This window comes from Mercenaria mercenaria, chromosome 4 (genome assembly GCF_021730395.1).
Source record: "Mercenaria mercenaria strain notata chromosome 4, MADL_Memer_1, whole genome shotgun sequence".
Classification (NCBI taxonomy): domain Eukaryota; kingdom Metazoa; phylum Mollusca; class Bivalvia; order Venerida; family Veneridae; genus Mercenaria; species Mercenaria mercenaria.
Window position 1 is genome coordinate 60,565,290 of NC_069364.1, and position 27,691 is coordinate 60,592,980.

Consider the following 27,691-nt stretch of genomic DNA (forward strand, 5'->3'; position numbering starts at 1 on the left):
GACAGTATACCGGTACAGTGGGGCATCCCCACAATACCACACTTCAACACACTGACAGTATACGGGTACAGTGGAGCATGCCCACAATGCCACACTTCAACACACTGACAGTATATGGGTAGCATGCCCACAACCTGAAGATTAGATGAAAATGAATTACTTACTGATGCAAAACAGTGTTTAGATTAACCATTGTATATGCGCCATTGGGCAGTTTGTCCCTATCTTTGGACAGATCAAGATAACATCAACACTGTCGGACTATTTTATTATCTTTATTTTAGTCTACAAAAGCAGACCCAACATTGTTACTACATTAAATACATATTTACAAAACATAATAGAGAAATGAAGCCAAAGTGACTGCATTGTATCATTTAACATCTTGTTTACTAGTATGTGTAATAAATATATTCATTAACAACTGTGTGCTTACCCCAAATACTGTAAAATATTCTTTTAGCATTGTTATATTTAATACAATACTATCTTAGCTGTAGACTGAATATTGGTGAATTTTAACTTATAATGGCATTTCTGATATTGTGTACCACCAAAGTACAATTCTTTAATTTGCACAAACCAAATGTACACACTTTGATTTATGGAAATTTAGATGAAAAATTTATGCCAATATACATGTATATGTTTTCAGACATTATTTTCCTCTAGACCTTTTCAAGTTGACACTTTAGCACATATTTGATGTAGGTTTAATATTTTCTTCAGATCAATATTATTAAACATTTGCTTATTATTAATTCTAATTAATAATTAATGAATTTATGATTAAATGTGTAGCCACAAAATGAGCCAATCTGATCAACAGTCAAGAACAATATTTTCTCATCTCTTTGATAGGCAAATACCACTAATCTACCTATTTATAAAGTGAACAACTACTCATTCAAAATCTAGTTTTGGTAAGATAACCTCCACAAACATTTAACATAATCCTGTGTTTGATCGCGGCCGGGGAGGCCGCGATCATATTGAATAGGTGAAGTATATGCGCGCTGGGGAAAATATTTCATGATGGACCTGTGAATTCTTTTCTTATGGGTGAAACAGGTCTCATAAGCGTAAATACGACTAGCTTCTACTGATTATAAAACATACCGTACGATTTGTTGTGAATTAACTGTTGTTGTACTTTTAGTAGTTCAACCGCCACCCTTGTTTAAGAGCAACATTTAAAAAACACGTTTTTTTTCATCCTCAAGTAATAAGTAAGTAGACTCGCCCAGTTTAATCAATAACCCACAATTGACTGACCCCTCTGGTACAGTATCTAGATGCATAATCTAACTCTATACATAGAGCACCTACTTCACCCGATTTACATTCGGAACATTTTCACGTGTTTCTGGCTTTATCGTATGTTTAACATGGGATTTTTGAACCGTCCAAAGATGTTGGAAATGTTTGTCTCATTGTTTATTTTTTTTTTAATAAAAATGTTACTGCTTTCATTGTCTACCTTTTTTTTCCACCCTTGCCTGAAAAAACAGTAATGAGTTTGTACACTGTTCAGACAATTGTGCTCTGTTGAAATTAAACCAAACACAAGTTTACCTGCATAAAAGAAAGCATGATATGTCACCATGCGCGGATCCAGAGGGGGACCGGGGGTCCGGACCCCCTCTGGAAAATCTTTAAAAAAAGGAAAGAAGACAAGAAGGAAAGAAAATGTTTTTCAAAAAAGGCAACATTAGGACTGCATGTAAAGTATATGCGGCTGCTGCTACATACGACCCCAACATAATTCATATTATTTATCTAAAAGAAACTAAGAATTTTACTTCAAGAAAGCTTGATCTTATCATTTTCCCAAATTTAACAGGTTAGTCCATAAAACTGTCCCAGAATGCAAAAAATGAAGTGCTAAATTTCAAAATTTCCAGGGGGGGGGGGGGGGGGGGGGGGGGGCAGGGGATCGGACCCCCTCTGAGAAAATTGGCTGTGTCCGTGCATGGTCACTATACCTGTCCAGTACTGGACATTAAGATAAACGCTTCTTTCCTGCACAAATGACAATTTCGCAACTTCTGTCCGGTTTGTACAAATTTCTGGCCGCGATAAACCATTTGACTTGTAAAAACATTACATACAGAAATTTTCAACAGTTATACTCTCATGATACGTTACAAACATTTCACATACTGTATATCCCCATATAAATGTTTCCCCTACCCTATTTACCTCACAGAAATAATGATAAGTTCTGTTCAGCGTGACTTTGGAAAATATTGTTAAAATTCATTTAGTTGAAGACTGATTCATAGCTATATATATTTATTTCATTTTTTTTTTTTTGAAACTGGGTCCCTAAATAAACACCATCCCTCAATTGTAAAAATCAAAGTCCTGGCGGTATTTATTTGGGGGTATAAAGCAGACTCTCAAGTAATTTATCACAGTAAAATATCACATACAGTATACATAAGTATTGCACACCTACCTATCTCTCCCTTTTTTGTTTGTTCTGACTGGACTTTATAAATCCTTACTTGATATAAACAACAAATATTTATTCTTTTTTAAATGTAGTAAAAAAGAAATATAGATCATAAATGAAAACCCTAACTATACAAAACCTGGAACGACTAATATGTATTAGACCTTCCTGATGAAACACAAGAAGTCCCAAAAACATTTTTAAACAGCAAAATATCAGAGTAAGCATATTTTAAATATTGAATTTGACTAACAGCTTTATACCATTCTGTGTGCTGACAATTAAAACATGAGCTAGCAGAGGACAGCAACACTCGTCTATTCTTAACCTTTACTATAATGCTAAATTTCTGTAATGGACTGGTCTGTCATTCAATTTGAACAATACCATTTATTATTCGAAGGGGTATTCACTGAGAATTTACTGACTGAATAGCGAACATCCGTGCAGGCTGATCATGGTCTGCACTGATTGCAAAGGCAGAATCACTTGCCGCCAGCAGGCTAAAGGTTAAGCAGGTTTAATAAATAATGAAAACATGGAAATAAATAAATACGAAAGTTGCAACAATTTTCAGCGTCTTATGTTGCTTTGCAAGATAAAACAGATTTCATGAAAAATTGCAAAGTTGGAAAGGGTTCTAATTTTTTAAACACAAAATAAGAGTTATGGAACTTGTGCACTGCATTTTAGAATGTAGCACTGAACAGTGTGTGAATTGTCAATCAATTCCCATGAATGGATATTGAGAAAATTACCAGCTTACATACATGAAAACTTAACCAAATTGAGATGTCAACACTAAAGCTGACAAAGGGGTGAGTACAATAGCTCTACTTTTGCATCATAAATATAATTATGTTGCCAAAGATCCCACCATCCCAACCTTATCCCGAGATATAAAAGTAGCAGAAGTTATTGTTCAAACAGCATCATTATTAATGAAGTTTTTCTTGTAAAATTTATGAATCTAAGTGAGATCAATTAAACAAATACAGAAGTTCTAGAAAGTATATTTTTCTCACAAATGCTCTGTGAATTAATAGATAAGCTAAAACATGCAACTTATGAACTAATGTCACTTGTATGAAATATAAACAATATATAATTATCTTATATCAGAACAAATCCTTTCACTGTGCATGTCAAGTCATCTGTCTTCATTTTTCTCTGTATTTGTTCTATTTAACTTAATCTCTTGTATTCATTTTTTTTCACTAATTCCTTTTCTGCTTTCACATTTTTCACACTTTTTCAAGTCATATGCTTCTGTTGGCATCTTTCTCTCGGTTGATGTACTTCTGCTATAAATCTTATCATGATTTCCTCATGACATTGTGTACTAATTCCTTTATTTGCTATTACCAAGTAGTTTGCTTATTCATTTTCCTGCTCTTTTTCTCTCACTTATTCACTATTTTCTCACTTATTCACTATTTGCTCACTTATTCATAACAGTGGAATGAACTCACTTATTCCTTGTATTATCAAGAGGATTTTTCACAACAGCTTCGTGTATCATAATGAACAATGGTATATAAGTCAAGAAGTCCAGTAAATCTAGCGCATGTAAGTGAGCTAGTTTCTCTCGCACCTCCATTTCATGTTCCCAACTTACCCCACCCGCCCTTAAGTCCACACATAACTGATCTATTGATATACTGTTAGTTTCTTTATCAACATTGCACTCCCATAATGTCTGAAAATAAATGTGGTAAACAAAATGATCATTAAAATATACAAGATTCCAGTGAAGTACAAATAATTAAGAGCAGTTGTTTTACACAAGTAAAAAAGTCAGTATAGTGGAACAAATTCCAGAAACACTGACTCTAGTTACATAAACATGCAACCATTACATCATTAAATAACTCAAATATCAGTATATATATAAAATGTTGAAAAATAGCTGTAGATATGAAACAAGAAAAGAACAGTTCTTTTTAGTAAATACAACGCGAATTTATTAATGACCCTGTTCCTACTTATCTCTGACTAGAGCTAACCCAGGGACTGTCTGGAGATACCCAGCTTTATAAAAATGACATGTTAGAGATGTATGTCTTTTATACTTACTTTGCACTTAAACATTTTCATTTCAAGAGCTTTAAAATCCATCTGTCCAATCAAATTCTTCATCCATTTACTGGAAAACAAGATTATAAACATTCAGCACAAGGAGGTATGTCAGTATTTGTCTACACAAAAAATTAAATGAGTAACCAAATATCAAATAAAGGGGATGTAAAGTTGACAACAAATACTGATTTTAAAGTCTTGGTTTAAATTTAAATATATCTTAACATCTATCATTACACCAAGTTTTATTTCATTTCAAGCTTCAAATCTATTACATACTCAAATTTTGTAATAAAGTCTGATATTATCTTAACAGTAGTTTGCTGTGCTTTGTTGTATTGAACTCGAGTGGATTTTTTCCAAGTCTGGATCACATGATGCACAATGCCTTGTAAAATATTTGCAAGCTGAACACATCTCAAATCAAGTTTCTGTTATAACAGCCTTACATTATATACCTCCCACTACTTACTGAAAGACTCATCTGAAACAAGGAACTATTCATTAATGGGTTTATGAATATTAACCTTCACCCTGCTAAATTTCTAAAATGAACTGGTCCATCATTCAATTTGGGCAATACCATTTATTATTCAAAGGGGTGTTCACTGAAAATTTACTGACTGAATAGCAAACACTTCAGACCATGATTAGCCTGCACAGATGTGCAGGCTAATCTTGGTCTGCACTGGTCGCAAAGGCAGAATAACTCGCTGCCAACAGGCTCAAGGTTAATGAATGTAGTGCAGTATACTTACTCTAGAGCAGATATTCTCTGTGACAGAGCAGCAAGGACAGAAAATATCTTGAAGTCAGCACCATGAGTGAGTTTGTAACCTGTCAACTCCAGCACCTATAAACAAGCAGTATATGATTCTAGTCATACACTATAGTATTTCATACTGTAACAATCTCATTCACTTCATAGGTATTTTGATTTTTCTAGTTCTCAACAATTTTATACATTTATTCACCATTTTGTATTTTTCACAGTATTCTTTAACATAATTTCAGTTCTGTTTTAACAGTCTGTCAACTTTTCAGGTTGCCTTCCAAAAATGAATCTATGCTAGTATTTAACTATCTTTCCACTGGTAAACAAGTGAATGAAGTATTGCCATGCAATACAAAGTCCTCTGACTGGAAGGCACCTAATTTTCTCTACTGCAGTATAACATACTGTAATGAACTGATATCTGTCAATGATGTATGAGTCAAAATATATTTTTGCAACAAAATCGTGTCCCAGGCAATATTAGCATGACTGCAATAGATATAGAGAAACATTATAGGCTTGCAGGTTAGAGTCTATATAGTTCTGTCTGGTTCAATGAAAAAATAGTGTCAGATGGGAGAGGAAAATGTCAAAACATTTGATCAATTTGTCATAAAATGTATTTATCCAATGTCTCCAAAGTGGTATTTTGTTAATCAGATGCAATTGCACCAATTTATAGGGGTAAAATACTGTTCCTGTACATTAAGTTACTTACTTTATGCATATTTTTCTGAAAATAAAACATATAGATGTTAAATTCCTACATATTTTATGTATATTTTCCACCGAAAATCCTGTCCCCTAAAACTAGTTCAGTGCTGTAACATGTTGCACTTTTCAATAAGTACAAGGTTGCTTCCCTTTGTGATTGTAACGCCATTGTACCACCTTTTAGAAGAGCACTATTGGAAACCATAATGGCGGGAGTCGTAGCACACTATCGTTGAAATATTTTTGTACGGCAATTTTTATGTTGATAGGTAAGTGAGTACAATTAAATCCTATCAGTGACGTAACGGTCTGAAAACTGGTTACATTTGTATGAAAGCGTGCATGGTTTTAATATTAAATGTGCTGAGCAAAATGTAAATGTTTGAGAAGAAAACAAAACACATGCAATGTTTATGGATGTAGAAAGCGGCGTTATATAGTTAAATATATCCTTGATGTAACAGTCAGTGATGTTACTGTGAAAATCGTTACAGCAAGGATGGAATTCGCTACGTCAAAGAAATGGTTCCAGAAAACGCTTCGGAGTTTCTTTAAAGGTGGATGTTTTTGATACTGTCTATTTGTCAAGAAGTACATGTTATATATTGCAAATGTTTATGGCAAAAACCGCTCCTTGTGTTTTCTAATGCGCAGGAAATCTACACTATTACAAAAGTTTGTTACATCAAGGAATACATACTGTTACGTAAAGGAAGAAATATGGCATTCTTGGCATTAAATGTTCTTCTAGTAAATACAGCTGTACAAAACAAATCACAGCCTTTGTGTGTGTCATAGCTTCACATTTATTTGCATAAAATAGTAGAGCATAGATACGTGTGAATGTGTAACAAGCTTTGGAAATAGAAATTGTTACATCAAAGAAGAGAATTTGTTACATGATGGAAATTATCACATAAAATGTTAATATGCTAGCTACTGCATTTAATAAAACCTTAATTTGTTTCCACTTTTTTATTACATATCACTATATATCTATTCTTTGCAACTAAAATGGTTATTTTTGATACTTGTGTAAAGTAGAGATCTCGATTTAATGTATTGTTACACCAAAGAATGCATGTTGTTACATCAAGTAATTTATATAAAATAGTTCTGTTTTTATTGAGAAATGCAAATACTTGCAGTTATTTGTGTTTTTACGGAGCTGTCAAGGGACGTTACCATGTCTTTATTGATTTGCATAAAAAATCATGGTAATGTCAATTTATGAAATACGAGAAACAGACACATTTAAAAGAAGAAGAAAAGAATAATTTAAATTCAAACTTTCTGTCCAGAACTGAATTCAAATTAACGCATCAAAAAGACATGGTGACGTTCCTTGACAGATCCCAATAGAGAAACGTCCATTATTACAATAAAGTGACGTCACCAAATGACGTTACCGACGTCAATTAAACTGCTATGAACACCAATATTTTCCACTTACCCACAGCTCATGAATCCAAATGTTAGACTTACGCTGCACAGATTAATCAAAGCAGTTGTAGCAAATAGAGAGCCCGTGTATATTCTATGGTGTTCTAATAGAACAGGCATGACCAGGGAGCATTGGGTACCAAACCACTTTGTACCATTACTAAAATATCTTAAACCTGATTTAGGAGTTCAAAACAATGTCAATGTTGACAATATCCTTGCCAAAGAACGAAACAATGGAAATGACGAAAGGAATGATAGCGATAATGTTACAATTCATATATATATTGATGGTGACAATGTTGATCAGGATATTGCTGTGAAGGACAATGTTAATGATGGTGACAATGTTGAACGTGGTAGTGCTGTGAAGGACAATGTGAATGATGATGACAGTGTCGAACAGGGTAGTGCGATGACTGACAGTGTGAATGATGTTGACGATGTTGAACAAGGTAGTGCTTTGATGGACAATGTGAATGGTGATGACAATGTTGAACAGGGTAGTGCGATGACTGACAGTGTGAATGATGTTGACGATGTTGAACAGGGTAGTGCTTTGATGGACAATGTGAACGATGATGACAATGTTGAACGGGGTAGTGGGGTGAATGACAATGTGAATGATGGTGACGATATTGAACAGGTCAGTGTGATGAAGGACAAGGTGAATGATGATGACAATGTTGAACAGGGTAGTGCGGTGAATGACAACGTAAGTGATGATGACAATGTTGAACAGGATAGTGCTTTGATGGACAATGTGAATGATGATGACAGTGTTGAACAGGGTAGTGCGATGAAGGACAGTGTGAATAATGTTGACGATCTAGAACAGGGTAGTGCTTTGAAGGACAATGTGAATGATAGTGACAATGTTGAACAGGTCAGTGTGATGAAGGACAAGGTGAATGATGATGACAATGTTGAACAGGGTAGTGCGGTGAATGACAACGTAAGTGATGATGACAATGTTGAACAGGATAGTGCTTTGATGGACAATGTGAATGATGATGACAGTGTTGAACAGGGTAGTGCGATGAAGGACAGTGTGAATAATGTTGACGATCTAGAACAGGGTAGTGCTTTGATGGACAATGTGAATGATGATGACAATGTTGAATAAGGTAGTGCGGTGAATGACAATGTGAATGATGGTGACGATGTTGAACAGGGTAGTGCTTTGAAGGACAATGTGAATGATGATAACAATGTTGAACAGGTTAGTGCGGTGAAGGACAATGTGAATGATGATGACAATGTTGAACGGGGTAGTGGGGTGAATGACAATGTGAATGATGGTGACGATGTTGAACAGGGTAGTGCTTTGAAGGACAATATGAATGATGGTGACAATGTTGAACAGGTCAGTGCGATGAAGGACAAGGTGAATGATGGTGACAATGTTGAACAGGGTAGTGTGGTGAAGGACAAGATGAATTATGGTGACAATGTTGAACAGGTTAGTGTGTTGAAGAACAACGTGATTGATGATGACAATGTTGAACAGGGTAGTGCGGTGAATAACAACGTAAGTGATGATGACAATGTTGAACAGGGTAGTGGGGTAAAGGACAACGTGAATGATGATGACAATGTTGAACAGGGTAGTGCGGTGAAGGACAACGTGAATCTTGATGACAATGTTGAACAGGGTAGTGCGGTGAAGGACAATGTGAGTGATGATGACAATGTTGAACAGGGTAGTTCGGTGATGGACAATGTGAGTGATGATGACAATGTTGAACAGGGTAGTGCGGTATATGACAATGTGAATGATGTTGACTCACAGTCTTCTGCAGATAGTAAAGGATAGAAGTATGATGACAAAAAGAGATTGTATCTTGTCGGAGATAATGTTATCGTTGATTTTAATGGGAAACCATATGTTGGTATTGTGAGGGAAGTAATGTCACCAAACTTGCTAGCTGACTGTATGCACACAACAGGCAAAAGAAATAACAATTCTTTCAGTTGGCACAAAAAGATAAAAGACCAGAATTGGTATCATGTTAGCAATATCATTACGACTGTCAATCTTCACAAAATGTCAGGGGCTACAGATAAGTATATGCTAGATGATAAATCCTGGAATGTTTATTTATCCTATACATAAACATCCTTTATGTAACAATTCTACACAGTCAGTGACTCAAAATAATGTTAAGTTAACATTTGTTTGTTCATGTCAAGTCTCACAAACACTGACTTTGACTGTTGATTTTCATTGGTTTCTTTCGATCTTTCAGAATGTTTCTTTGCAATAACAAAATTTTCCTTGATGTAGCAAAAAGGATTAAAAAATGAAACTGTTGACATATATCATGTTAAACACTATCAGCAATTTTGAATTACGCATTAAACGACAAAGTTGGTGTTCTTTTAGTAAATTCTTCTCAGTTTATTAAACTTTTAAGCCAGTTATGTGTAACTATTTTCCTTCCTGTAACAAAAATTTTTCTTTCATGTAACAAAAATTCGTTAAGTGTTTTTTAAAATGAAACTGTTGCACTATTATGTTAAACACGATTAGCAATTTTGAATTACGCAATAAACGATAATGTTGGTTTTCTTTTCGTTAATAGTTCTAAGTTGATTAAAATTTTAAGCCAGTTAAGTGTAATTATTTTCCTTCCTGTAACAAAACTGTTCTTTCATGTAACGTACATTATTTTAAAGATTTTCAAAAAATGAAACTGTTGACACTATCATGTTAAACACGATCAGCAATGTTTTTATTACATATTATACGACAATGTTGTTGATCTTTTAGTTAATAGTTCTAAGTTTATTAAACTTTTAAGCCAATTTAATGTTATTGTTTTCCTTCCCATAACAAAAACTGTTCTTTCGTGTAACGAACATTCCCTGATATAACACATCGCTTTTTCTTAAATTACATGCGTATATAACAATATATAACTGCTATTGTATGAGAAATTTGTTAACAAATGTCCATACTATTGGACAAAATAAAAGTCACTATAATCCTGACCATACCTTTTACCCTGGAAGAAAGATAAATTTCATTTAATGAATATTATTTATGCCCTTTCCATATACATTCGCCTAAAGGTCCATAAACGCTGAATTCAAATGAAAGTTTTTAATTTTGTTAGAATGTATCCTTCTGAGAGTGGCAAGTGACAAAGAATTTAGAAATATTTGATTCTTTAACAAAAAAAATTGTATTTTAATTCGTTACATAAAGGAAATACAAATTGCCTTGTTCACTTTTGAAATAATTTTTTAAGCCATATGTTACAAATTCTCGGTCACTTTAGCTTGTTCCATCTAGAAGAGGCATCGATCCAGCTGTTCAATGGGATGATTAATCGCCGAAAGTTATTCAAAATTTTAATTTCTAACTTCTCCATTTTGTTGCAAAAATATATTTTGACTCGTATAAACAATATTGTACTATATATACAATATGTTATAACAAAACACTTGGATTAATATTTGCATACACAAAAACCTACAGTTGTGGATTGTTTCATAACATTTATAAATATAAACAAGAATGTCACAATACATGCCGTCATAGCAATTTCTTTACACTAGCTACTGTATTTTCATATGGATTTTTTGATCAATTATAAAAAAAGTTATAACATAAGCTATATTTATAGTAACAACAAAGGGCTGTAATTCTAAACAAGAGCTGTCTCCATAGGATGACACATGCCCCCGATGGCACTTTGAATGAATAGTTATGGCCAATGTTAGAGTTTAGGACCTTTGACCTACGGACCTGGGTCTTGCGCGCGACACATCGTCTTACTGTGGTACACATCCATACTCAATATTTTTAAAATCCAAGCATGAATGACAAAGATATGGACCGGACACGCCCATCAATGCACTATGTTGAAATATGACCTTTAACGTCTAAGTGTGACCTTGACCTTTGAGCTACGGACATGGGTCTTGCGCACGACACGTCGTCTTACTGTGGTACACATTTATGCCAAGTTATTTGAAAATCCATCCATGGATGACAAAGATATGGACCGGACACGAATGCACTATCATGAAAAATGACCTTTAACGTCTAAGTGTGACCTTGACCTTTGAGCTACGGACCTGGGTCTTGCACGCGACACGTCGTCTTACTGTGGTACACATTCATGCCAAGTTATTTGAAAATCCATCCATGGATGACAAAGATATGGACCGGACACGCCCAACTATCATGAAAAATGACCTTTAACGTCTAAGTGTGACCTTGACCTTTGAGCTACGGACCTGGGTCTTTCGCGCGACACGTCGTCTTACTGTGGTACACATTCATGCCAAGTTATTTGAAAATCCATCCATCGATGACAAAGATATGGACCGGACACGAAAATTGCGGACAGACTGACAGACCGACAGACTGACAGACGGTTCAAAAACTATATGCCTCCCTTCGGGGGCATAAAAACAAGGGTGCCTCATGGTGGTGAACATTAAATTTTGTGCCAAGTTACATCAAAATCCCTCCATGCATGAAGAAATGCTCCGGACAAAGTCATTCTTGAATTTGACCTTTGACCTCTAAGTGTGACCTTGACGTCTGCAATTTTCACTATTTGCCTTGTTCTCGGAGCTTCCGAGGGATCTATTTTCCAGATTTTATTTAGACCTAGGGACCTGGTTCTTGCGCATGACAATCCGTCTCATGGTGGTGAACATTTGTGCTAAGTAATATTAAATTCCCTTTAAGGATTGTTGAATTACAGACTGGATAGGAAAAAAAGCCCTTTTGCCCTTTGACTTCCAATTGTGACCTTGACCTTTCAGCTAAGGACCCGGGTTTTGCGCATGACATGTTGTCTCATCCAGGGGAATATTTGTGCCAACTGATATTTAAATCCTGTTTTGCATGACAAAGTTATAGACCAGACAGGAAAAAAAAACTATTGACATTTGACCTCCAAGTGTGACCTTGACCTTTATGCTAGGGTTCTGGGTGTTGTGCATGACATGTCATCTCATCATGGAGAACATTTATGCCAAGTAATATTGTAATCCCTTGATGGATAACAGAGTTCTGGACAGGACACGAAACAGACCCTGTTCATGCCATGTTAACATTTGACTGCCAAGTGTGACCTTGACCTTTGAGCTAGGGGTCTGAAAGTTGTGCATGGCATATTGTCCTATTATGTGCCCCAGGTACATTTGTGCCTAGTGATATTAAAATCCCTTCATGGATGGCTGAGTTAGAGACCAGACATGAAAACAGCCCTGTTGACCTTTGACCTCCAATTGTGACCTTGACCTTTGAGCCAGGGGTCCGGGTTTTGGGCATGACATGTTGTCTCATCATGGGGAATATTTGTGCCAAGTAATATTAAAATCCCTTAATGAATGACAGAGTTATAGACCAGACACAAAACTGCGGACTGAAGGATGGACGGACGGTATTAGGGATTGATGGAAAAGCACATTCCTATAGTCCCTGAAACTGGTTTTCAACCAGTGGGGGACTATAATAAATCTTAAGTTGATATAACAAGGCTGTTTTTGACAAGAGTTTTTTTACCTACCCTGTACAAATATTCCTCCTCAGCCTCTGTAAGTTTGTTATTGACACCTCTGAGGGCAATCATCACATCCTCACCCTCCAACCAGCCAGTCTTTGCTTCATCTACCTACAGCATCAAACACAGTCATTTTAATTGCATAATGCAATTTCATTTACTTAAAAACGTTCATTTTTTGCTTGACTATTTGACTGAGGGCTATTGCACTTTTGTACTTGTAACTCTCAGGCGCCTAGTCTCGCAATTTTGCTATAAACCTCACACAACAAATAAGTACAAGGAAATTCATTGATGAATCAAAGCATCAAAGACGCCACCAAGTGTTGTGTCTGAAGTACATTTATTGCAATATGAGAAATCACCTAATCATTACTTTATTAGTCTGACTGGCTACAAGTTATCAACATTAGCACATAAAACAATATATGTTATAAACTGTTTAAAACATGAAGAAAAAACATGATAGAAAAGTTTTACCATGCAATACAAATCCTCTACCTGCAATGACATTAACATTGCGAGTAGGTGGTCCCTTTACATAAAAAATTAAAGTAATTATTTCACTAACTAAGGTCACCTCCTGTGAAAAGTTCTTATATGCAGGAGCGTGTGTATGAAGTTTCACAGAAATGCAGTTTGTTGGGAAATGAGGAAATGTTGAAATTATTTCAAAGCTGTGGTTCACGGAAACCATTATTTTTATTATCATGTAATGTAATGAGTGTTTTCTATTTACTGATGAAGTTTTATGGACCTTAGTCACCTACATTATAGATTTCAGAATGCAGATTATACACAGCAATTTACTGTTTCCGTTGCCAAAAACAACCAAACATTTTGTCCAAGAAAAGAATGATATAACATAAATAATCTCTATATTGCCCCTATTCACAAAGCATGAATCTTTCTTATATACTTTTGAATATCATAGAATTCTTTTTTTTTTTCGGACGAACGATAAACTTGAAGTCCTCGTTGAACTGTAAGGTTACTAGGAGTATGTCAGTGTCTAGTTCAAATCTAATATTACAAGAAATTTAGAAAGCATAATAACCCACTGCCCAAGTGTAGAAAATATTTCAATGAAAATGGTTTTTTTTTATTATTATTTTATTTTATTTTATTTTTTTTTGTCAGGAATGGACAAATACAAAAACTATCTATTAAATTAAAAACAAAAAAGAAAAAAAAAGAAGCAAGTAACAAGATATAATAAAACCAGAGCAACTGACTAGTCATATAAGATCAATGAAAATTAATATAAATTCAACAAGGAATTCTATTTTAAAGTCACTGATGCTTTGGTAAGTTATGGTCCCATGGCTTTTGATATTTCGATCTAACCACATTTAAAGAAGTATTAACTTGTCACTGACAAATTCAGCCAAATGCTCTTTAGCCTATTGCACACCTTAGCTGACAGTGTATATCTGTAAACAATGAGTAGATCTATATGACACATAAGCACAAAAAAGAAAGAAAAAAGAAAAAAAAATAGAAATAGGAATTTGCAAAAGTGTGCGCATTCTGAAATTACATCACTGTACCTATCAACAAAGAAAATAAGACAAAAAGGTTAAAAATAAGTTAACAGCGGCACTTCCTTCGTTCAATTCAACATATCTATGCTTATTGATTCCTTTATTTACTTTGTAAATACGTTTTTTTTTCCAAGGAATTTTTATGCAGGCAAATTGTAATTTTCCATAATTTTCTTTTTTAATATTCTTTGTAAAATACACGAACGCTCCCTTGTCCAGGCGATTCACGCGTTACAGTATGCAGGCCTGCAGTATGGTATATCTGCGGTGTGTTCTATTTATAGAAAATGAGATAGGTAAGTAGGTCATGCTAAGAATAGAAATAGAAAACTTGACTTACAGAGTAACCTCCCTTATCAATAAATTGGATCAACATTTTTGACGAAATTGTAAATAAAAAAAAAATGTTCTGCTCTACAAATAAGGAGAGGAAAGACAGATAGCATTGTTTTAAATCACATAATAAGTTGCTTTACATACATTTTTTATGTTTTCTTTTTGCCATTTTTTGTTTATTCACTAAAATGTATTGTGCAATATCGTTGATCCTTTTACAAACTATTCACTGTGTTCAGTTTATCACTCCGAAACTATTCATTACCATCTTTACAGGGTCCGAAATAAAAGTGTATCCCATATACTCGACACCGCCTTCAGGGCAGCGTTGAATAAACTACATGTATGTTAGAATTGTCAGTTGTCAATTCTGGCTTGATGGTATCCCTTGCTGAAGTGGACAAAGGTTCCTCTCCTAAAAAGAAGCATTCTCTGCCTAGTTTGGTCCCGATTTCTCATTCCTTCTCAAGTGCACATAGTTTTGTTATAAATACCTCATTCTAACAGAATTCATTGAGTAAAACACATTTTATATCTGTGTAAACATGGCTTTGGCCTAAGCAAAATATGATATTATATATAAGTGCAAAGGGCCATAAAATCTGTCTTCTTCAAGCAATCTGACTAAAACTTGCAGGGTGGTATTCCCCTATAGCTGTTAACATCTCTGCTAAGTCTTACTGAAATCCTTTAAACTTTGTCCAAGATATCACTCTGGGAGGACAGAAAATGGAATAAAAACACAAAACATGTAATATATACATGTACAATGGGCCATATATTTCGTCCTACTCTGGCAATCTAAGTGAAACTTGCATGATGGCATTTCCCTACAACAATTAACACTTCTACATAATTATTTAAATAAATCTAAACCATGTCTTAGATATGGCTTCTGACAAACGGACAGATGGACTATGGATGGACAAACAGACAGAAAGACAAAAAACAATGCCAAAACTACATCCTTCCATCTTCGGCGGGGGATAACCTGAGTACCCCTGTGCAGAGTAAAACACACTGAAGCAATATGCCTATCAAACTGGAGGATCAAACCATTTTAGAAGAAAGATGGATGCACCTCAGCACTATCACATAATATGTAGAGCTGACCACTCACCATGACAGCGACTAGGATTTTGACTTAGAAACCTCAGTTTGTTTGTTTCTTTTGGGATTAACACATTTTTCTACAGTATTTCATTTATGAATCTGTGGACTGTGAGTTTTAGTAACCTAGCCAGTGTTCCTGGATGCTTAACCAGTACAAACCTGTTCTTAGCATATAACTGCCAACTTTCCAATATGAATCAGAGGTCGTGGATGAATGATTCTAGACAAAATGTCTTTTATAAAATCATCAGAGAGAACTCACGCCCCATTGGGGATCGACCTCACAACCCTGCGATCTGTACATCTTCACCCTCCCTAGCGGGCTAAGTAGGCGGGCTAGAAATCTCAGAATCATGGGGTAGGTGAATATGTTTTCTGTATTGTCAAATTCAACTATTACTGACAACCTTTTTAACTCATTTCTGCTAAAATATGCAGCCAATTTATAAACTTAATTGTACTTACTGCATCAAATGCATGTCTGTACATCTCAATATTGCCTTTAGTAAATATACAGTACTTTGCCAAGAAACCATCTGAAATTGAATAGAAAGGCAATGGTATTTTCAAAGCTAGAATGAATAATTTTAACATCTTTGAATAATAAAAATTAAAATTAGGCCACCTTTAGAAATATGTTTGTTTACTGCTTCCGACAAAGCAATTCAACGAATGAGTAGGTCGGCAATTAAATTCTATTCGATTAACTCAAAGGCTGGAAAAGGGAGGAATCTGTGGGTCTCCATGAACTTTATTGACCTTTTTTACAAGTGCAAGACGCTGCAAATAATGCAGTGGACATGACTCTATCAAATATTTAATCAATAAAACAAAATTCACATTATACTTTCAGCAATTAAGGACACTCAGAAATTTAAAAGCAGGATCCAGACAGCAAATTCAACAGACAGATAGCTAAGGGGACAAATATCTATCTTTATGAACATAGAAAAATCATACTTTTTTGGGTAAAAAAAAAAATTCTGATGGAATTCCAGGTCATGCAGAAGCAGCAAACAAACAAAACGTGAAGATAGTCCTCAGTGGAAAAAATATACATGTACCTATAGAAGAATCTTAGTCAAACTAAATGATGACAATATACCACTTAAAGTGAAATATTCAACATTATATCATAAAATTCCTTTTACAAAAATTGATGTGTGTCAACAGGACACTCGTGCCCCCAATCCTGTCACCTGTACGCATATTTTTGACTAACTGCCAAGGGCCATAACTCTAGTCTAGCTGTGTGAAATCCCAAATAAAACACCAGGTGCACAACATCACATGCTGAATAACAATTCTGTGAGGTTTGATGACTAGGTCAAATATTTTTGAGACATGCAAAACATAAATTGGGACAGAAAGAGGGATGGACAAGGGCAAATCTAAGTGAAATTCACAAAAAATGTGTAGAGCATAAAAATCAGGAGAAATTAATATTATCTTCAGGTACAACATTATGCTATAATGGTCAATTTATTTGTGAATAAATTTTCTTCATTCAAGAATGTAATACTGATAAAAAAAAAACACAATAACAGTGGATTTCGTCATTTTTGTGATATTGACAGAAGTTTTGAGAACAAGAATTCAGAAAATCTGCAGTCAAACAGAAAAACTTCAGCACCAAACATTTCACAGATGTGCATTTTTTTCAGTAATTGTGAAGTCATTTTAACATCTATAAAGTCACACAATGTATGGGCCTGAAACAAAAATCCACAATTTTTTTCTAAGCGTGATAATTATAAGCCTCTATAAAACATCTGTTAGTACCAACTCTCAATCCTGACATCCTTCCTAGCTCTATGACACACAGTCATCCATTCAGATAAAACAGAAAAGCCAATTCTATGAGAGTATGTGTGAATTAGTTGAATGAAAGTAAATGAAGAAATAGAAATTGCAATTCAACTGTTGAATTTTCATAAAAATCTGTCCATGCATACACATTACTTACCATCAAAATCCAAACTAAACCCACCAGATTCTGGTCTAGATCTTATTTCACCTTAATGAAATACTTAAAGTATTAAAATGATGCCACTCCAAAATTATAATGTTATACTTGATGTATCAAAGTCATGCCACTCCAAAATTGCACTGATGAAATACTAATGCCACTCCAAAAACTTAATGCATTAATATAATGCCACTCCAAAATTACACTCATGAAATACTAATGCCACTCAAAAATTATAAAGAGATTTTTTGATGTATTAAAATAATGCCACTCCAAAATTATACTCATGAAATACTTGATGTATCAAAATAATGTCACTCAAAAAGTATACTTTAACATTTATCGCAATATGATCTTCAAAAGTTCACACAGCTGACCCTAAAAAACAAAATCAAGTATTTTAATTGCCCCAACGTCTGATGCTTTTTGTTGCTAAAAGTTTGCAAGGGTTATTATAACAAGAGTAACAGACTATTTCTTCTTAAACAACAGTAATCTTTAGATTTCTTTTACCATGACAATACATATAAATGCAACTGGCATCACTAGAATTAGTACTTACATGTAAAGCTTTCCTTTATAAAATCCATCCTTCACTATATAAGTAAACTCGATATGACTTCCAAAATATTTCCCCTCAATATATCTTCCTTTGCTAAAACCTCCATTACTGCCCATCAGGTAAGACAAAAAACAGCACATAATAGATTTCTGCTATTTTCACCTTAAGGATGTACGAGCGTTTTTTTCAGGATATCTGCCATTTTGAAAAATGTTTGTTCAAATATTGCCTTCTAACAAATGTTTTGCCGAAAATTAATGCTAAATCATTAAAATATGGCTAATAAAGTACCATTTAAGCAAATAGATTCTGCTTTTTGCGAAAAAAAATATTTTCACCCTTATTTTTGGCTGGCATTTGTCTAAAATTGACGTAAGTTCTACAATGGGGTAGGGGTAGGTAATTTCAAATATCTACGAAAGTAGATCAGGTTTCGTTTTGATATTTTCCTGACTGATACATATAATGATAAGCTATAACTGAAATAAAAGTTTTCAAGATAGCACTTTATTTTTTCTGGAAAATGTAAATTAAATAAAAAAGAACACAAAATATCAAAATTCACCAGTGTTTGACAGTTTTTTCTTAATAAATCTCTTAGATGCACGGTGACCCCTACTTTTTTCTTTCCATTTTAAAGCATTTTTGTGCGTCATTAAAGCTGCAAAGTATTTTTAAAATCTTACCGTCAGAAATTTTTTTGTAGATCTAAATATATTTTTTCCATTGAAAATAAAGTGGGTGGGGTAACTATGTCAACGTGTAAAAATGAAAGAGATTTGTTTGTGACATTTATGCTTATACAATACTGACATCACCTTGTAGTCATATTAACCTGTAAGACATGAAATCCCTATAACATTAAATGGGATATTATATGTTTTATAAAGTACAACCATTTTTTCAATTTTACAAAATTTCAGAAATTCTTAAACAGTGGGTGTAGAAAATGCCCTATAAAATTAAAACGAGTTCGGTGACCCATGTTTTTTCTTCTCTTGTTTGTCTTGAAAACTAATGTTCTGCAAGCTCACAGAGTATGAAAAAATTCTTAAGGTTAGAAAAAATTCGATCGTACATCCTTAACAAGATGTTGTAATTAAATAGCTGTGTACTTACAATCCTCAAATCTAGGCGTACCATCATCAAAGGCAGCATTAACAGGAGATAGTCTACGATTTTTTAACCGCTCAAACATCTCCATTTGTCTTTTCCGCCTCTCCTCTGCCAGTTCTAGTCTCCGTAATTCATCAGCATACGAACTATCTACTTTCCCTGGCTTTCTCCACTTTCTCACTGCTTTATCATTACTAAGTAAGTTTGCTAATACAAATTTTCTCCTTTTTTCCTTTCGTTCAAATTTTTCTTTTTCTTTTTCAATTAATTCAGGATTTAAATCAGCAAACAAAGATGGCAATGGTTCTGTCTCTATATGCACTTCTTCTGAAAAATTGAAAAAAAAAACATCTATAAGACTACAAAATTTTGCCAATAAGAAGTATAGTTAATTTATGGCACTGTTGTACTGAAATACTATTTTATTAAAGACCAATACAATTCAGGTCTTATATGATTCTTTCCAGCTCTTTAACCCTTAGCCTGCTGTCGGCAAGTGATTCTGCCTTTGCAGCCAGGGCAGACCAAGATCAGCATTCGAATATTAAATGGTATTGCCCAAATTGAATGATGGACCAGTCCATTTCAGAAATTTAACAGGGTAAGGGTTAATGGTGGAGGAGGATCCTACATGTAGGTGTCAATCAGGTGATTCCTAAATATGGAGAATTTCTAACATTTTGTAATTTCCAGCTTTTTAATCATGGAGGATCATTTCAGGCATTGCCAGGCACCAAAAGGTCATTTCTTTGACCTTGACCTTTGACTGCTTACCCCCAAAACAATTATGGTCTTATACTGACCACAGGCAATTGTCCTATGAAGTTTGATGACTGAAGGTGGAAGTGTTTTCTAGCTATTGAGCGGAAACCATTTTTAGTCTTGAAGTCGCTGTGTCCTTGATCTTTGGCTACTGACTCCCAAAGAACATACAGGTTATCTACTCTCCACATGCACTCATCCTATGAAGTCTGACAAACATAGGCCAAAGCCTGTGACCTTGACCTTGACCAAAACAGCTCTGGTAATCTACTGACCACAGGCAATCATTCTATGCAGTTTGGTAAGTATACATCATATTCTTTAGCTAGTGAATGGAAAATCTTTTCAGTCTCCAGGTCCATTCAATCTTGGTCTTTAACCTAGTGACACTTAAACAAAATGGGTCTACTACTGACCAAAGGTTTTACAACAGACCAAAAAATTCTTCAGTTATTGAGCAGAAACCATTTCAGTTGCATGAACAGACGACACAGCTTAACCCAAGCACTTTGTGCTCTGGTGATCCAAAAGGCATTTTAATGAGATTATTTTAAAATCAGGCTAGCAGCTTGTGACAAAAACACTTTTAAAGTTTCCACTATATTCATATAAGGAAAGGTGACCACACCCTCTGGCATCCATCTTTTTTGACGAATCCATGTAATCTGAACATTCTTTGTATACAACCAGACAAGGATCATTTGTGTGGAATTATTTTAAAATTGGACCAGCAGTTCAGGAGAAGATGTTTCAAGATTTTTCTATTTTTAGCTAGGTAGGCCCTTATTGACAACAAGCAGAACCTGAACCATTTGAATAACTTTGGAAGAGGACAATCCAAGGACATCCATGACAAGTTTCAACTTCCACTTGGTGGTTTCAGAGGAGATGTTGTCTGAAATTAGATGGTTTTCCACAGGACGTGAACTTGTAATAATGTTACTTGTAGACAATGCAAGAGTAACTGAGTAATCTTTCATATAAAGGACAACACAAGTCCGGTGATAACAACAGTTCACCTTGACCATGCTGTGTGCTTTTGTGAGCTGAAAATTAGGCCCCCACAAAAATAGACAAAATCATAGAAGTCTACCAAATTTTAGTGAAATTACCAGACGACTGTCCAGTCATTTGCCTGTTTTGATAAGAGATGATGCAGAATTTATATTGATATGAAAAATTAACAAATTCAATTTCAATCGCGAAATATAGAAATGGGGAACTTCCTTTGCACTCCCTTTTCAGCCAAGCAGATATAATTCTTAAAACAATAGAAAAAAGCTCCATACCTTTCTCCAGCTCTTTCTTCTCCAAGAAATCTACCTTCTCATATATCCAGGACTCAACTTTCTTAACATCAACTTCTAATTCATCAAGCTGTTTGGGTTCCTCTACCAGCTTCGAACACTTTCTACCATCCCGTCTCTCTTTCTTCACAATCTCTCTTTGTTCTATAATACTCTTCCTTCTTTCACTTGCTGGAGACTATAAAATTGAAAAAAAAAGAGTGTATTTTTTACATATTTTTAAAACAAGAGCTGTCGGAGGACAGCAACATTCGACTATTCAACAGCCTTGTCAACTGAATGAATACAAAAGTCGAAAAAGGGGCATAATTTTGTAAAAATGCAAAACAGGGTTATGGAACCTGCACAGTGTTTATCAGCTCATGACAGTGGACAAGTGTGTGAAGTATCAATCCATTCCCACAAGTGGTTACTGAGATACCAGCTTACATATAAAATCTTAACCAAATCGGGATGCCAACATGGACGCGGACGCGGATGCCCAGGCAAGTCCAATAGCTCTACTATTCTATGAATAGTCGAGCTAAAAATGTAAGGTTGGATTGTCTGAAAGACAAGAAATGCGTCAATAGAACAAAGATACCCCCGCTAAGTAGTTTAGTACAAGAGGACCATGATGGTCCTGAATCGCTCACCTCTTCCCACATGACCCAGTATTGAGTATGACGTCGTTTTTTCTATTATTTGACATAGTGACCTAGTTTTAGAGCTCATGTGACCCAGTTTTGAACTTGACCTAGATATCATCAAGATAAAAATTCTGACCAATTTTCATGAAGATCCATTGAAAAATATGGTCTCTAAGAGAGGTCACAAGGTTTTTCTATTATTTGACTTATTGACCTAGTTTTCGAAGGTACGTGACCCAGTTTTGAACTTTACCTAGATATCATAAGGTGAAAATTCAGATCAATTTTCATGAAGATCCATTGAAAAATATGGCCTCTAGAGAGGTCAAAAGATTTTAATAATTTTAGACCTACTGACCTAGTTTTTGACCGCAGTTGACCCAGTTTCAAATCTGACCTAGATATCATCAAGATGAACATTCAGACCAACTTTCATACAGATCCCATGAAAAGTATGGCCTCTAGAGAGGTCACAAGGTTTTTTTTATTATTTGACCTACTGACCTAGTTTTTTAAGGCACGTGACCCAGTTTCAAACTTGACCTAGATATCATCAAGGTGAACATTCTGACCAATTTTTATGGAGATCCATTCACAAGTATGGCCTCTAGAGAGGTCACAAGGTTTTTCTATTTTTAGACCTATTGACCTAGTTTTTGACCACACATGACCCTGTTTCGAACCCATTTTTGAACTTGATCTAGATATCATCAAGATGAACATTCAGACCAATTTTCATACAGATCCCATGAAAAATATGGCCTTTAGAGAGGTCACAAGGTTTTTCTATTATTTGACCTACTGACCTAGTTTTTGAAGGCACGTGACCCACTTTCAAACTTGACCTAGATATCATCAAGATGAACATTCAGACCAACTTTCATACAGATTCCATTAAAAATATGGCCTCTAGAGAGGTCACAAGGTTTTTCTATTATTTGACCTACTGACCTAGTTTTTGATGGCACGTGACCCATTTTTGAACTTGATTTAGATGTCATCAAGAAAAACATTCTGACCAATTTTCATGAAGATCTCATGAAATATATGGCCTCTAGAGAGGTCACAAGGTTTTTCTATTTTTAGACCTACTGACCTAGTTTTTGACCGCACGTAACCCAGTTTCGAACTTGACCTAGATATCATCAAGATGAACATTCAGACCAACTTTCATGCAGATCCCATGAAAAATATGGCCTTCAGAGAGGTCACAAGGTTTTTCTATTATTTGACCTACTGACCTACTTTTTCATGGCACGTGACCCATTTTCGAACTTGACCTAGATTTCATCAAGGTGAACATTCTGACCAATTTTCATGAAGATCTTGTGAAATATATGGCCTCTAGAGAGGTCACAAGGTTTTTCTATTTTTAGACCTACTGACCTAGTTTTTGAAGGCACGTGACCCAGTTTCAAACTTGACCTAGATATCATCAAGGTGAACATTCTGACCAATTTTCATGAAGATCTTTTGAAATATATGGCCTCTAGAGAGGTCACAAGCTTTTTCTATTTTTAGACCTACTGACCTAGTTTTTGAAGGCACGTGATCCAGTTTCGAACTTGACCTAGATATCATCAAGGTAAACATTCTGACCAATTTTCATAAAGATCCCATGAAAAATGTGACCTCTAGAGTGGTCACAAGCAAAAGTTTACGGACGCACGCACGCACGCACGGACGGACGACGGACACCGCGCGATCACAAAAGCTCACCTTGTCACTTTGTGACAGTTGAGCTAATAAAAAAGTGGGAGTCCTGTGAGTATTAGCACTGTGACAATAAAACATAATTATATAAAAGTGTTTGACTCTAGGTTTAAACACTTTCTGAGATATGCAAGATATAATTTTTGAATGGACATCTAGACACAAAAAGGTACAGAAAAAGGGCAAAATACACCACCCTTCAACCCAATTTTTTTTTAGGGTTGGGTGTAGGGCCACAAAATGTGGATGGCCATACCGCAAAGGGTGAGTGATCACCTATACATAAAAATCTTAAATGTAGAGATAATTTATTTGTGTATATAAGTTTATTCACAGATGCCACCAGTAACCTATATGGGCGACTCCTCCAGAAGACTGTTACTAATGTTAGTAGAAGGATAGTGCTAGATACAGAAGATGCTCCAATTCCAATGCTCCAATTCCAGAAGCTTCCTTGGTTCCTTAGCATACCAGGTGTAAAGCACCCATACACGGGACTCTTATCCCAATATTAGAAATTTTAGGTTGGAGAATTGGAGGCTCAAACAGTGTTACCACTGGACCACTGTTTCTGCTCTGAGAAAATTAAATACAGTTGAGACTGTATCAAGAGACCTTCCTTGGGAAACAGCAAAATATGACAGGGAGTCTCCCTCAACCAACTGACCTTTTTTTGGGTTTTATACAGATCTGCTTGATTAGTTCTAACGCACTATATGGCCCTCTTTTAAAGAAAAAGACTTATTCTGTTTGAAATATAATTTCTTTATTATACATCTTAGCAAATTAAAACATTAAGAATATCTTTTACAATTCATATGTTACTGATAACAGAAATTTATATATTGCATTTTGTAACATTAAATTGTAAAATCTTGATTCTGCACGAGAATAAAAGTGAAACTGGCATAGTAAAATATAATAATTGACCAAAAAACCAACATAGTGCATTTGCGACCAGCATGGACCCAGACCAGCCTGCGCATCCGCGCAGTCTGGTCAGGATCCATAATGTTTGCCTTCAAAGCCTATTGCGCGGATGCGCAGGCTGGTCTGAATCTATGCTGGTCGCAAATGCACTATGTTGGTTTTCTCATGGTGCAGCCGCATAAGACAGGGCGTACTTAATTCAGTCCATATACAGGAAATTCTGTCAGGAGCATAAAATAAGGTTACATATTACAGGGAGTCACTTAATTCAGGGAGTGGCTAAGGAAGTCTCAACTGTAATAAGTTTAGTGGTAAAAACTGAAACTTCATATTACCAAAATAGCAAACTGACTTGTCCAACTGTTTAAGATTATCAGTGCTGTAATAATCTTTCTTAATTTTATCTTGAAAAGTCATCGGATAAACTAACAAACAAATATTTTTGCTTCAACTTCCAAAAATAAGCCCCTTATATTTAGATATCCTGATCAAAAAGAAAACAAGGTAAACAGTTATTTATTAAACCTACCTTGTACTTTGTAAGTTTAAATGTCTTTCCCAACTATGACATTTAAACCAGATCATTGACCAGACATTTTACCAAAATGACCAATTATATATGACAATTTACCTTTTCACCTGCTCTGTATTAACTAATTTTACAAGTAATAAAAATATTTTGGAACCTTACATTTGTAATGAAAACACAATTAAATCTGTTTGTATTTTGACAGACAAGGAATCGATCAGAGTTATTGACCTCTTAAAATACTGCTGTTAACTCTCAATGAAACCAAAATCTATCCATTAGGAACAACAAGAGAGATCACATGGTGTGGCCCAGTGGTAATACACTGGATTATGAAACCAGGGGTTACAAGTTCAAATTCAAAACCTAAATCTACAATAACCTAGAGCTGTCACTGAAGGTGATGAAAGTACCCCCAGCTCACAGTACATTGTACATTGCAATTTGACACACACAAGATTGCATAATTATGTGGACTGTAAGTATATAGACTCAATGTGTATAGTACAGTAACAAAAAAAGTCCCATAACTCTGCAGAATATTTTTTCTGAAAGAACCCAACATGCACCATGCACAAGTAAGGTTGTACTTATCACTTGTGTAAAGTTTCATTGAATTGTGTATAATGGTTCGGGAGATTAGGCGCACACAAGATTGCATATGCAGACTTTATGTATACAGTATAGTAACAAAAAACAAAGTCCCATAACTCTGCAACTTTTTTTTCTGAAAGATCCTAACATGCACCATGCTCAACTAGGGTTACTACTTATCATTTGTGTGAAGTTTCATTTAATTGTGTGCAAGGGTTCAGGAGATTAAGCACGCACAAGATTGCATATGCAGACTCTACATGTATAGTATAGAAACAAAAAACAAAGTCCTGTAACTCTGCAATTGTTTTTCTGGCACCATGCACAACTACTGTTGTTACTTATCACTTGTGTGAAGTTTCATTATGTGAAGGGGATGAGGAGAGTTTGTGTGCACAAGACTGTGTCTACAGACAGACGGACAGACAGACAACCTGAAACCAGTATACACCTCCCACCCCCCCCTTACAACTTCGTTGTTCGGGGTACCTCTTTATAGGTACATTACACCTGGAGAGGTAACAACCCAGGTAAGCTTCTAGAATTGGAGTGTCTTCTATATCTTGCATCTAAAATCAGTAACTTTCTTCATGGGAAGTGTTTCGCGTTGCAGAGGGTAAGGAAGTGTGAAGACCATCCTGTCCAGCCCTACATTTAAAGGAGCAGCATACTATTTACTAGCTGACATTGTAATTATGGCCAAACTGAAAAATATGTGCTGTTTTATGAAACAAAATCTGTAGTTGTGACACATTTAATAGAATTCCAAAAGCAAATCATCTTTTGTCATTAAACATAAAGAACAGTAAGTTGGAAAGCAAAAATAAAATGATATGGATTGCCATAATCAATAAAACAAATTTATCTAATTTACAATAATTTGCTATGTACATAGAAAGTGTTTACAACTGTTATGTACTTAAATAAAGTGACTGACAGTAAAATACGAGGTACAAATTAATTTGTCAATTTGCCATCTGTTTGACAAAGAGATTAACAATGGCTTTGTTGCAGATACTCATTATTTTAGTTATTTATTTATTTATTTGGGTTTAACCGCGCACCAACACTGTGAGTATAGGTTATATGGCGCCAAACAGGACTACAAATTTTGGTTCCACATCTCATTTACATCGAAATAAAAACATGAGTTTTAGTCCATAAATTCTATTTTATATATTTCCAAACAAAACTAGTATTTTTTTATTACTGATATATGATTTTCTTAAATAACTGTTATATCTGTGTTCACAAAAAACAAACTCAAATCTTGTCTGAGTCTCAGGTCAGTATTCATATTGCACCTGTTAAGTATCAAATAAAGCTATCATTTAAGGCGATTAATTAATACCCTCAGACACCCTTTTGATAACGGGAAAGTAAAATGTTGTAATCAAGACTTCTGACCTTTTGAAGTGTGACCTTGACCTCCGACTTAGTGACCTGGGGTGTGCAAGTTGCTTTATGCAGTAAACAGGATTAGGAAGATTGTGGAGTGAACATGACAGATGGACCAACAAACAGACATAGGTGAATTCAATATAGCCACCATATACTTTGTAATAATGCATATGTTAAAGTAAAGGTTAA

The 27,691-nt window shown here is 35.0% G+C and overlaps 1 protein-coding gene across 1 annotated transcript in view; it reads right to left on the minus strand.

Annotated features, from left to right (window-relative positions):
• Positions 1-259: 259 nt before the first annotated feature.
• The window catches only part of LOC123552908 (calponin homology domain-containing protein DDB_G0272472-like), a 74,454-nt gene continuing 47,022 nt past the window's right edge, over positions 260-27,691 (minus strand). Inside the window, exons 15-22 of the mRNA XM_053542227.1 lie at positions 21,689-21,884; positions 19,641-19,964; positions 17,957-18,007; positions 16,456-16,526; positions 13,004-13,108; positions 5,296-5,390; positions 4,535-4,604; positions 260-4,157 (exon numbers count right to left, since the gene is read on the minus strand). Coding sequence (XP_053398202.1) covers positions 3,927-4,157; positions 4,535-4,604; positions 5,296-5,390; positions 13,004-13,108; positions 16,456-16,526; positions 17,957-18,007; positions 19,641-19,964; positions 21,689-21,884 — 1,143 coding nt within the window. The 3' untranslated portion in view covers positions 260-3,926. The remainder of the gene's footprint in view (positions 4,158-4,534; positions 4,605-5,295; positions 5,391-13,003; positions 13,109-16,455; positions 16,527-17,956; positions 18,008-19,640; positions 19,965-21,688; positions 21,885-27,691) is intronic.